At 34.6% G+C, this 14070-nt stretch overlaps 1 protein-coding gene across 4 annotated transcripts in view; it reads left to right on the top strand.

Annotated features, from left to right (window-relative positions):
• Positions 1–9166: 9166 nt before the first annotated feature.
• Positions 9167–14070, top strand: part of LOC106464392 (transcriptional coactivator YAP1-like) — a 90710-nt gene continuing 85806 nt past the window's right edge. For all 4 annotated transcript variants that reach the window (XM_022392082.1, XM_022392079.1, XM_022392081.1 and 1 more), the window contains exon 1: positions 9167–9972. In XM_022392082.1, coding sequence (XP_022247790.1) covers positions 9488–9972 — 485 coding nt within the window. In that variant the 5' untranslated portion in view covers positions 9167–9487. The remainder of the gene's footprint in view (positions 9973–14070) is intronic.

Here is a 14070-nt window from a genome sequence, read left to right as displayed (position 1 = left end):
TTACTTCTTAATTATGTAGAGGGACAGTTAGGCCTTATATGACACATTGTCGGAACTTCGTGATTTTGCCTATCACCATCAGGTGGAGGCATTTTTCCGACTCTCAAATAATATCTACTACTCGAATTTTGAGGTTCTAAGGTGGAGTATGTAGTTCACCTATATAGGTCTATAACCCCTGATGGGACATAGTAAGTCTACGAACTTACAATTCTATTTCAACATTTTGTTTCATTTCATTTCACTTTGTTAGAAGACTCTCAGGATCACCAGTTTCATTGAGGACAAGCTGGATCCATTGTTAGCATGCACATTGGTTCAATTTTCAGCTTCTACATTCCTCTCAGTTGTTGTTGGAGTCTCAAATGCCATTGGCTCCTACAGGGGGATCATAGTTCCACCCCTATTCATGAGTACCGATCCCCAACAATAGCTCCTTGGTACATTGGTACTCAGAATAGATTCTGTCTATATCCAAGGTTTCCACAGCTTAGTCAGATCACCAGCAGTGTCAGTGATTATTGTATACCTTCAGGAATTGTGAGGGCTCAGTTCCAAGAATATCTGGATGTGTGGTAATCTTAACCATCAGTCCAGAAGCCCTGCAGGTCTTTGGGTCACAATTGGTCATTCCGTTCAGTTCTTCCCCCACTATTATCCACCCTGCCTGTAATGTTTCCATCTCCCACAGTTCATCAGGATTTGGAACTTAGTTCTAGGGTTGTCTGAGTGGTTGGTCTGGGGATAGTGAGAAAGTTGGGCTAGTTCTTCAGAGTTTTTATTCCTGTTAGTTGTTGGGCTTATGCAGACAGGAGATTGGTGTCTAGTCATTGATCTTTGTTGTCTGTGTCAATGCCTATATTCTCCAAGGTTCACAAGTTAATAATTCCTCAATATGTGTTGATTTTTTTTACTAATATTATAGATGTTCAACTTTGTTGTAGTTGGCTCCTATCTGCACTTTGCCTTAATGGTGGAGCCCCACCACTATTTGCATTTGTGGTGCACAAGGGACAGGTACTGCAGTTCCAGGTTTTTTCCTTCGGTCATGCATAGGCTTAACATGGGTTCTGCTGTATCGTATCAGTTTTCTCATCCCTTCATTTCATCGTACTGTGCACACACCATTCCATGGAAGACTAGTTACTGCTGGCAATATCTCATCAGTTGTTAGACCATCATATCCTGCTTCTACTTTCAGATACAACCCAAGAAGCCTTCTCTTTCGGGACTGCAACATCTGTTCTAGCTCCAATTCAGTATCTCATCAGTCTGGGTATTTTTTATTTTTCATATCATCTCTTAGTCGTGTTTAGCTGTCTCCCATCCTGCTCAACACTATAGAATGGAATGCTACAATTTTTACTCACCTCTACTTCTCTCACTGCACGGATGGTTCTTTCTCTTCTGGGAATCTGGACATCACTCAAATCTTTCTTGCCTTTGAGATGAGAACACAAGTAATCCTTTTATTGGTCTTAAAGTGACCATGGATCATACATATCTGTTTCCTGGTTTCCCCAGTCAGGATCATTCTTAGATCTTGAGGGGTTAAGTTGTGACACTACAACAAATTGGATTCTTCTAGTGCCACCTCATCCAGAGTTCCATTCTTTTCACGAATGCTTTGCTTCAGGGATGGGGTACGTATACCAACAGTCAGGAATTTCAGAGTAGGCACAGACAATGAGGATTCCCTACACAATGTTTTCCTCCTTTTTGCTCTTCAACAGGAAAGGTCTCGTGATCTGGGCTTCTTAAGGGGTAAATCGTCAGGCTTCACTCTGACTATTCTGAGGTGGTGTCTTGTGTTTCTCATCAAGGAGACATATGGTCTAAGGCTCCTTATCCTCAAATTTTGGATCTCCATTCTTGGGACTAGTCTTATTTTATCACCCTTCTAGCTTGCCATGTTCCATAGGTGATGCCTGTGGTAGCAGGTCTATTGTCTCAATCCAGACAGATTCTCTCGACAGAATAGATGTTGCATCATTAGGTTCAGTTGGATTGCCTCTCATTTTGCAACTCTAATTGATTGGTTAGCCTCTCATTGGATCACCCAACTACTGGCAATTTGGTCTCCAATACCTCATCTTTGGGCCTTGGCAATAGGTGCTTTCCGTCAGGACAGGATGAGATTACCACTCTCAACCTTCTCTCCACTTCAAATTTTGTCCAGGGTACGAAATATGATTTGTTCCAACCCATTGTCAGATCATGTTGCTAACACCAGATTGGCAGCTACACCCGGGTTTCTGCTTCTGTGGTCCATCCCGGTGTGTCCAACTCCTCCAGTTCTTTTTTAGGCTTTCTCTGTGGATGTAGCCATGATTGGATATGGTACACCCAGCTATCCATTAGCTCAAGCTTCTGGCATAGAGGTTATGCTATTTTTCACACAGTATTGGGGGTTTGATATTTAAGGTTGACATGTATCTGGCTCAGTTTCTGCTTAGTCCGAAAGTTACTTTTCTCAAAGGTAATGACATGCATATTGGCATTGTTGTATTGCAAAGAACTTGAACCCTTTTCAGTCAGTGGTGTCAACCATAACTTGTTTTTTGACTGAGGTTTTTGCATCTTCCACAATCACCATTGTTTAGGCAGGTTTATCGATTACCATTTGATTATTGCAACTCCATACTTTTGACTCCCCAGTGTTCTCCAGATTCCTCACATTGTTTTGGATAATTGGTCCCAAATGACCGTTCCAGTTATGTAACAGGTATATTCAAATTACGTGTTCTTTCTCTACACCTGTTTGTGACTTGACTCTTATGCCATGTATTCCCTTTACCTGCAGGTTTATTGTTCATGGCTAATGACTTACAGACATTACAGGTCAGAGAGATTTGCACTGTTTGTTCACAGACTACTTCCCATTATCTCTACTTCCTCAGACCAGTTCTTCTTACCCAACACACTGTCAGACAGGAAAGGAGTTAATTGCTTTTTTTCCTATTCATCTGCTCACTCTTTCTCTCAATGTCCAATCAGATTTCAATCTTGGTTATGTTCAGTGAGGGTTTTGAAAGTTTTATTGCCTGCACTTATACCTTTATTCTGGGCTCTCTGAAGGCAAGGTATCTTCTGTGAGTCACATCTAATGAGATTTCTCTTTTCTATGTCCTTAGTAGACTGGTTGAATTGTGTGGACTGGTATGTGGAATGCCCCCAATACCGTTATCTCACATAATTTGCCTGAGCTCTTCATCTGAGGGTTTTTGCCTACCCCCTGTAGCTATCTTAGCTATTTCTGCTAGATTATACAGAGGGGTGAGTATTTATATTTGTACCTTTCAGGGTCCCTTACCTTGTTTTCACAGGATCCCACTCTGTGGCAAGAGTTGTCCAGAAAGGTGTGATTTTATCAAACCATTTCCACACTAGCAACAACTATTTCACTATAATTACTACAGTTGCAACAGGCTCTCTAGAAATGAAATGTTCCATAAGACCACCTAGGAGCTTACCAGGTGGTATTACCATATTATGCTGGACCACTACTCATGGACTATCATGAGTAAAGCTAAAGGGGATCCTGCCGATCATTGGATTGAGTAAATTGGGGTTGGTTTGCTTTTAAAAATTTAGGGAACTTGGTTCACCTATTGCAATGTTTACAGAGCACTGTTCCTCAAGACTCCCCAATGCACATTACCTCCAAGATGGGGTGGTGGACAGAGGCTTTTCCTTCAGGATGTTAGATTGAATTCCTCCATTCTTGAAGAAGAGGGTGAAGTTGGGATCCCGCCAACTCAGGCCCCTGGATGTTTTTTTTTTTCAGATGTCATTAGGAGCAGCACCAGCGTACTTCTAATACTAGTTCAGATTTGATGCTTGGCTATTTGGTTGGGGTATGCATATCCCTTATATTTGATCAATATCAGTTCAGTATATTGTTCATGGAAGGAGGTCCACTATCTCCTCGTAATTCTGAACACATTGTTATCCCATCCTGAGTCCTTGGTTAAGCTGAGTTGTTCCACTTTCCTTCCCATAATTCTGGGGGCAAGTGGAAGGCTTCTTGCCAACTTGGTTGGGGAGTGAGGATGAATGTACATATTTTCAGACTAGATGAGTTCTGTTCCATTGGTTGAATAAGGCACACATGATCCCATCATTCTGAGCCTGGTGTGTTGCCTTTTGGGTTTCTTCAGGTGGAGGAAAAGGTTTGTCCACTTAGGTGTTGCTTACCTTCTCATCGTGATTCTGGTAGTTCAGAATGCATCACTCTACAGCTATACGTTGGGATCCAGTAAAAAGTATATCTATATATAAAATTGCAGTCCAATTGCCTTAGCCACCAATGTGGGATGGGGACTAGACCCCTTAATTCCAACCTCGAGTAGTGGAACCTCAATCGTCTGGTTGAGGCTGGCCTATAGTGATGAATATGCGTGTACAATTCCTTCCTTGATACAAGAACTAAATTCAAGGTGAAGAACATACCTGTTCTGGGTGTAGTGTGGTTCCCCCACTTGGGTACCACTATTATCTTGGTACACCCATGATCTATGCAGACTCTTTCTGCATGGATAATGCCCTCACTGGCCCCTCCACCTTCTCAATGTGGGATTCTAGCTATAAGTGGCAGCAGAGGTAAGTATGTTTGGAAGTTAAGATTTTCCTACATTGAAAATGTATTTCCAATAATACTTACCTCTGCTGACACTCTTCTGACCTTCCTCCCCACTAAGAGCTGTTGTTAGAGACTGGGATGGTATCAGAACGGAAAAAGTGGTACAATTATCTGAATGAGGTGCTTATATACAGTACCAGGATAGAGGGTGCATTGACATATGTGGAGAGTATCATGATACAAATATCTCCAAGGTCAGTTGAGTGTAGTATAAAAGACTGGATCAAGCAAGAAAAAATCAGACTAATGCTCAGATGGGCAAAGAAGAAACCCTGGTGGTTGAGTAATAGCTATAAGTGTAAGCGAAGGGAAGTATTATTGGAAATACATTTTCAATTGAGGAAAATGTTAACTTACCTGATCTATGCTTTATCCCACCTGGAAAAATTACTACTGGCTTGAAAAAATATTTTCATTAAATCCCACCAAAAATATTAACACATGTATTCTGAACTTAAAATTGATTGGCATAGTATGGTAATCCTGCAAGTTATCATCCTAATAAACCAGAGAATTGAATATTAAAAATTAGTAGGAAATCTACTTGGCAATTTGATATAAGGTTCAAGTTCTGCTTGGGCATGGCATATGTTTCTGTAGGAAATATACAACAATTACATACAACAATATAAAATTCTCAACATTTCATTATCAGTTCAATCCTTCCCATGTTACTATACCGAATAAAAATACTTTTTTTTTGTATTTTCAAATGTTTGCTAAAATTTCCACCACACTATTTTTTTTATTATTGAGTTATTTGTTTACTTTGTTGACATCTCCTGAAGTTTAAGTATTCAGTTAGCAATCGTTTTTTGCTAAAAATTTTGTGTCAATTTAAACTAAATTAAATTTTCTTTAGATGCTTTTTTTTGTCATAGTTTGATAATCAAGATAATTTTACAAATTTGACAAGAATTCCTATCTGTATCTTCTGGTTTTCCTTTTTACTAGTTTTTTTATCTTTGAAACCATGAAGTTAAATTTTTAGACATCTTTCTATCTTTGAGTGAAAGATTGACTTGTGGATTTGTATTTTTAATTCTGATAATGAAGGTGAGTTCATTTCAACCTATGTTAGTATTCCATTCTTCTCTCTTTTTTCGTGCCTTGGTTGTGAATTTGAAGGTTTTTTAATGCATTTTGATAATGTTCATTTAATGTTTTTCCTTTTGTCACTTAGTTCTTAGCCTTATTCATCACATTTTCATGGATCCCTTGGAACTTTCAGATTAATACTTCCCCCATGTTTACTTTCTTACAGTGAGCCAAGGGTAATCTTAAGTTGTTCTCTGAGTGGAATCCTTCTTAGGATCAACTCAAAAACCATGTTTTTCTTGAGATTAGGATGTTTGTGAAGTCCTTGCTTTAGATCATTTGGGGTGCTCTTTTTGTTTTGTAAGCCTAAGTTTGCCTGCATTCAAATTTAAATCTCTCTTATGTTTTAAGTCATTACTCATTTCTTGCATCATGATACTTCCATATTCCCATTAACTGGTCACAAGTTTGAGCTTACAGACAAAAATCTTGATTATTATTTTTTTTTTTGTAGTAAAAAAAGTACAGAGACTTAGATTAATTTCTGTTTTAAGGTTTTCTTGATGAATGCTTTGTCAAAAACTGATCTTTAATGGTCTCTTCAAACGTTTGTTTATTCTTAGAGTTCCAGCCTCCTATTATCTGAGTAATTTGTAAAATAATGTCAACATTGAAATGTTGAGTGGACAAGCTGTTTTGATCAATTGATTGAAGACCATCACTTCATTTACACGAAGGCTGGGCATGGCCTAGTAGTAAACATGCCTAGAATGTCTATCTGAGAGTATATGGTTCACATGCTAGTGGTACAGAAATGCTTTCTACCCTTTTAGGCTGTGTGTGTGGTGCACTATAAGAATGACATTCAAATCCCATTATTCACTCAGATGTAGGTAGTCCAAGAGTTGGCAGTGATTGCTGTTGACTGGCTGCCTTCACTCTAGTCTTTTAGTTTGAAATTAGAGCCAGCTATGTACAGATAACATGTGTGTAGACTTGTACAAAAAGTATCAAACAAATAAATCATTTAGAGGTTCTTTATCAGACCTGATTAAGATTCAGTATGACCAACTTAACACAAGAACATTTTTTCATGATTAGACTGTGATCACTGAATCAGTCTAACATTACAAATGTTAAAGATGTATGCCACTGATATAAAAATGCTGGACAAAAGTAGCATAAATAAAAAGAAAAGAATGATTAAATAACTACATGCACTGGACTTTCTGTGGTTAATAACGTACTATTTGCAAAGATTCTTGTTAAAATACACAATATCAGCTAAATAACTTAAATAGCTAATTATATACACAAACTTTTGAGATGTTTGTACATTTATTTTTTAATAAAGGCCAGTAATGTGTATGGTTTCTATGACAGAACATAAAACACTATATTTTTCTATTTTTATTAGCCAAGGATGAGTTTGCTTATGTTTAATGACAAATTCTGAAAAATGAAGCTTAAAGTAATACTCATACTAATCTCTTAATCTTGTTTGAGAACCCTTTGTTTGGTGGGAGACTATTTTTCTGTACAGTAGGAAAATGAAAAAGGTATACATACTAAATCATAAAGTATAAATGGTTTGGAATGAATGCTTATTGAAAAACTTATTTCTTAGAAACTTTGCTTGTGATGATGCATGTTTTATGATAATCATCTCTGGGCTTTAATTAGCACTATACTTCTTAAGCTTAATCTTACAAAAATGTATTAATTTAGAAATGAACAAGAGTAACAAAGAGATACGATTGGTTTATTATAATCCATAATGAACCAGAAAACAAGTTTGCATGAGACTTTTGAATATGAATAAATGTCAAAGTTCTATATTGTGATACAGAGTTAGTATTTTTGTAAGTCAATCAAGATAATGGAAAAATAAATAGTTTTGTGAAGATGCATTCTTTCATAAATGCATTAGAAATATGCTGGTTTGATTTCCAAAATAGGTTTTTGAATATGATTTTCTTCTCATGGTGTATTTTATTGTATATTTTGATCTTAAGGTTATTATTTTCAAGATATATGTATGTAAACCAAACAGTTTCAAAATGCTAATGAAATTTAACTATTAATTTTTTAACATCTTAGATTCTTCATTAAGTTACCTTTAAATACCTATATTAATAAACTTTCTAAAACATTTTAAATATCATCATGGTGTTATAGAGCTTAATCAAAGAAATGTTGGCTCAAACTATGTCAGAAAGATAAAACTTAAAGATCCCACCATTTCCTTGCATAAAATATTATAAAGTTCATTGTGTTGTACGTCACATAATCCAAAAGTCTTGCATACTGGCAGGTATTATGACTTCAATGGCTGGGAGAGCGGTAGTATCTTTCGCCTCCTACTACTTGCGTCACTACAATGTATATAATACGGGATTGGGGTTCAGCCCACACCTGCGAAGTACTAGAAAATCAGTAGCGATGTTTGTATTGTGACTGCTATGTTAAAAAATGCGTCGTTTCGATGAAATAAAAATAGTAGTTAAAGGTTTACCACACTTAATTCTGTTAAGTTATAAGTAGATCTCACTTGAATGGACGGCGTTTTCAAAACTGTGGGGGCGCACCACTCTGGGGAGGGTCTCTCAGGCAGGAGAGCCCAAACATAACGACGAAAGAAACAGAAGAGTTGGAGACGACGATAACCTAAGAAAACTATCACTTTGATCTCAAAGCTTTTTTTATTTTTTGCTCTCGTATTTACTCACTCCTTACAAGCATTTCTTTCATTAAAAAAAACTATTATATTACTTGCGAAAATTATTTTAATACGAAGGGGGTGCAACGGAAACTTTGCTGAGTTAGAGTGACGCCGATATTTGAAGTTTGGAAAACGCTGGATTGGGACATCTTGATATTTCAGATTTGTAAATTAAATGTTAAATGAGCGTCACCGTCCAATTTAACGTACAGAGCATGTTGAGTCATTCAGAGGCGCCGTGCCCATTACATAAAATACGTATCTGCGTATAAGTTCAACGCTGCAAAAATAAACTATATACAAAAAAGAGGTAAAAAGAAAAGTTTAAACTGTTTGCCTCTAAATTTGATTTTGATAAATTTAAAGGTTATTAAAGAATAAAACCCTGAAGCTTCCGCCTTTCAGGCCTTGGCCCCTATCCACACCCTTGCGTATATTTTTAAAAATACTAGAGGCACCTCCGTTATATTTCCAAAAGTTAAAATATAAACATTATTTCCCTTCTAATTGACGCAAGGGTATAGTCAAATTAAACACTTATACTTTATTGTGCATTTGGACGTTGTTGAATACCAAAAACAGTTTCACGAGTATTGTATGTTTGTATAACGTGAACTGTTGGCGAGGCTATTTAAATAATAATGATAATAATAATAAAAAAAGTGAGTGATTAAAATATGAAATTTAACTAATGATTGAGGTTGAATACACATTATGAACTTTTCATGAGTGTTTAAACGTCTTATTTCATCACTTGCTGTACTCAAGTTATGACAGCGTTGCCAACGTAAGGCAACCCGAATAAATATGAGCCACTGAGGGTTCACAACTGAGAAACAGAAATGGATAGTAATTAGTGAGGTCGCTGCAGTCGCTTTTCTCTCTCACTTCGCACAACAGTGTACGTACCTGAGTAGTGCGAGATCAGACAGCTAAGGAGGTAGGACGTTATAAAATTCAGCGTAGCATCCGGACAAGTGCCATACCGTATTATTTCGACAGTCTATGATTATAATTTATTCGAAACGTCATCGCGACCCTGGGTATTTTATAAAGTAATCCAGGAAAGAGCTGAAAACGCTAAGATGTCCCAGTTAAGGGATGTCGTCGAGCAAAAAGGACCCAATCAAACCGTGTGCTACGACAGCGAAACGAATTTGATTTTAGATGACCTTTTCAAAGCTGCAATGCTCCCGAGAGACAGTCAAGTGCAATTGGGTGGGCCTCCTATGAGACTTCGAAACCTCCCACGATCTTTTTTTCAGCCACCAGAAGGAGGATCAAAATCTGCTTCTCACAGCAGAGAATCGAGTTTTGAAGGAACATTCTCACCTCCGTCTTCCGTTGGGCCAAGTTCGACAGCACCGTCGCCTCGACAGCAAGCAAGTGGTTTAACCGTAAGTCACCGTCATACACATTCTTCTCCAGCTACACTGCAGCAAAGCTACAATCAAAACACTCCCCAAAATCAACATTTGAGACAACAGAGTGCTGACAGTACCGATAGTGTCCCTCTCCCTCCAGGGTGGGAGATGGCAAAAACGTCATCAGGACAAAGATACTTCATAAAGTAAGTTAATCGCCATCTAATTTGCTTAATTACAGCAGCTGGTTAATTATTGATTAATGTTTTCAAAGTATTATAATGAATTATAGTTACTTATGTTTTATACAGTTTTCGTAATGAAAAAAAAAAGCAGTAACCAGTTCTCTGTTAACAGTAATTAGAAAAGTAAAATGGAAATACTGAAAATTCAGCTTGCAGTGAAGTTATCAAAATTGGTAAAGATACTGTTCAAATATGTGAACGTAGGTTGTTTGTGTTCTTAAGGAAATGGTATTTTGAAAGATGATCCAAAGAATCAAATTTGATCAAGGAGTTTCAGAATTTTATGTAAAATGACTAAATATTATCAGCACACACACTTTCTCCTTCATATGTACTCATTTTAATAGTAAGGGTATGCTAGTTATAAAAAATATAATTCATTATAGAAAAGTAGAATTTATGGATTTCTTACATGCATTACTTACATTTTGGTAGTCACATTTCTAACAGCCATTGAGTAAGTTTAATTGTTTTCATGGCACTTTTACCTATTATTATTAGATTGATTTTATACTTTAATTTTTTAATGAAATACCATATTATTTTTTAAACATACATTCAAGGCTGTACCTCATGCCCTCCAGTGGTACAGTGGCATGTCTATGGATTTACAATACTATAAACCAGGTTTTGATACTTTTGGTAGGCTGAGTGCAGATAGCCCATTGTGTTGATTTGTGAAACAGATTTGACAAACAGAAAAACTGTATGTCATTGCAGATAATCATATTGGGAAACCAGAAATTATTGGGAAAGTATTTTTTTTTTTAGTTCAATATTTGCAAGTGTAAAACCAATCAACAATTCCTTCCTACTTAAACTTGTAAAAGTCAGATTTTCATTATAGGTATTAACTGCTAATTATTTTGTTTTATGGATATTTAAATTAAACTTGTGGGATTTATAATGGGACCTTAGAAAGAAATCATATCTCTTCAGCCAAATTTTTTATTGTACAAAAAGTGTGAGGAACCAGAATATGTTTCAAATACTTTAATAACTAATTCATATTTATGGCATTTGTCTAGTTCTATTTTCCTGCTCTTTGTACTTCTGTTGGAAGCCATGAAAATGCTTGTTTTCATTAAAATGAACCAGTAGGTAGATACACTGGCTGATAAGTATACACAATTTCTGTGTTTCAATACCTTGATTATCTTGTAATATGCTTCCTCCAAAATATTATCTTTTTAAATAACAAATGTTAAATTTTAGTTTCATTCAACTAATGAAAAACTGTAGTTATATTTTTTTATAATTTTGATATTACATCATTACTGAAAAAGTTTAAAACTTTCCAGAGAAACAGCAAGATGTGTAGAGAAGTATTTTATTTAACATGTCTTAAAAGATGTACAACTAAACTGAACCATTCAACCTTTTCTATTGCAGATAGCCAGGGGTCTTTTGTAAAAACTTTAAAAGTCAACCTGTTATTAGCTTCTCTGGCCTGTTACAGTTTGGCACACATACTTTATTGGAATTAAACATACTGTGTCTATTGTTTGCTTTTGTTGTGAGAGTATTAATTTTTTTATATATTCTGTGAAATTTTTCAACACTAACTTGGACATAACAAATATAAAAACACTTGAAGCAGTAAGTGTATCTGTTAAAATAACAACATCAACTACTGACTCAAAATTGTTAGAACAACCACAGTACATATATACTTTTTAAACCTTTATATCCATTGATTTACTAAAGCTGAGGCCAATGTGTTGAATATTATTATGTTTCACAATATTAAAAATAACCTTAAAGAACATATAGCTCATTCACTAAATATCAGGTTAATTAGTAATACATTTTTGTATTAGTAAAAAATTGCCAGAAAGCCATTTATGTTCACAGTTTCTTTTCTATTATTCAAAACTTGTGTATGATGTAAATTATTGAACATTTTTATGTTTAAGTACTTTAGAGTTTGACTTGAATAATATTAAACATTTAAGATTCCTAGTTACCTAGTTCTAAAGTATTAGCTAGTTTAGATAGAAAAAAAACTCCTTTGACTATTTTAAGAGCCTATCCAAGTTAGTTGAAGTTTATTAACTTTGTCAGATGTTAAATACAATATAATGTTTCAGATGTAGAATTACAGAAATTGTGTATTTTGCATCCTTTTTTTTTATAAAAATCCTTAATCTTGACAAAGAAGCTTATGTTTAAAGAAATTTAACTTTTGATGAATACAAATTATGAAAATAGAGTAGCTGAACTCTCACAAGAAATGGTGTCAAAAAATAAACCAAAAGAATTTACTTTCTACCAGGGATGATTGTTTTCAAGTTAGTAACTTTATATAAGGATACTGCTAAACAATTCAAAAGCTATAATAATATTTTTCCAAAACAAAGAAATCAACATTAACACATATAATAGCAATTATAGATTGTGTTGAAAGCTTTGTTAGTTTCACACCAACTTAAGAGCTGTAAGTTCTGACCTACAGTATATATTCGTTTTCTGTTCCAATTGTCACTAACAGTTTTTGTTAAAACTGCTTGAAAGATAAGATTAATTAGGCAAAAGACATTATTGAATATTAAGTTGATTTTTCCCTCAGAGTAGTTATATGTGTGGCATGATTCTTTCCTTGACAAAATTTCACTATCTTTTTTTTTCCTTCTTTAGATTTGTATTGTATGTACAGCTTTTAACCATGATATCTTAAAAACTTTGATGTAAAGTTTATGTATTCTATTAAGTTCTTAAATTTAGCACACAGCATGAGTTTAAAAGAACTTTGAAACTTGTTAGATATGTTATACTCATAAGTAATTGTTTCAGGGAATCTGCATGTTGTCAATCAAGTGTAAAACCAAAGAATTTAAATATACATGTAAATATGAGAAGGGTTAAAATATTTTGAAAGTGAAGTAATGACAATAATCTAATCAGACTAAGCCATGTTCCTGGAGTGAAACTAAAAATTAACCTGTTCATTACTATAGCTAATTAAATATATTTTTATTACATATAAATATATACCATGTATCTGTCTAATATGTTAATACTTTTTGTTCTAAAGATTAATCATTTTTAACCATACTATTCTGGTTTGAAGAAGAACAAATAATTTATTAATATCATAAACTGCTCCTTTTTTATCAGTTTTTATTTTAAATATTCTTTTTATAGTAATAACATTTCTTAAACAGTATAATAGGGTGTCTAAGCATGCCTCTTGCTAATAGTTATATGTTAAATTTGTTTCCTGTTTAATAATATAGCAAACTCTTCCCCAAGGCTGCTGTGCACTTGAAGTTGAATTTCAGTACCAGTACTGTTAATAATGATGTTAAAGTTATTGTATTATGCATTTTTTTCATTATGCCATAATGAAAGTGAGACACTTAACAACATTTAAACCATAATATCTAAGGTTGAAATAAATGAATGGCTGCCTCAGCTATTATCTAGTAAGATATGTATTAGAACATTAGAAATATGGGCAGTAACCAAAGCCTTGTTCATTGGTGTAAATAGGTCATACCACCCTTTTGTTGTTGTTAGTTTGACTGGTCTGTTAGTGTTGTTGACCTACAAGTATCCATACTCAAGTGCCAGCTCTGGATTAACAGCCTCTGAAGATCATTACTGAATTGAGCTTGTCAGATGGTTTTTGTCTTGCAAATTTTTCTTAGTAATTTGGTTCATAATGTGATCATAAATCTCTTTTTCATATCTATACTCATCTAGTACATAGATAAATTAGTAATGTGGTGTATACAACTTATAAATGTCATTCACTTGTGTTTGTGGAATGGTAATTGCTTCTTTGTATTTTTTTGGTTATAAGATTGTTTATTACACATGCACACACACACATTATATATATATATATTTATTTCAGTGAGGAGTAAAATATATTCTTTCTTTTTTAATTTTCTTAGATATTTGAGAATTGTAATTGTTTTTCTTTGCTCTAACAATAGTCATTTTATTTGGTCATATTAGGATTTTTATTTCTTTGAGATTGACAAGTGTATCTGTGATATTCAGAAATAAATATAATTTCTTTTTTTTTTGGCATTGGTTAGATTATATTAGATT

This window comes from Limulus polyphemus, unplaced genomic scaffold (genome assembly GCF_000517525.1).
Source record: "Limulus polyphemus unplaced genomic scaffold, Limulus_polyphemus-2.1.2 Scaffold1637, whole genome shotgun sequence".
NCBI classification, from domain to species: Eukaryota; Metazoa; Arthropoda; class Merostomata; order Xiphosura; family Limulidae; genus Limulus; species Limulus polyphemus.
The sequence above is the reverse complement of the archived record's forward strand: the minus strand, read 5'-3'. Positions and strand labels throughout refer to the sequence as shown.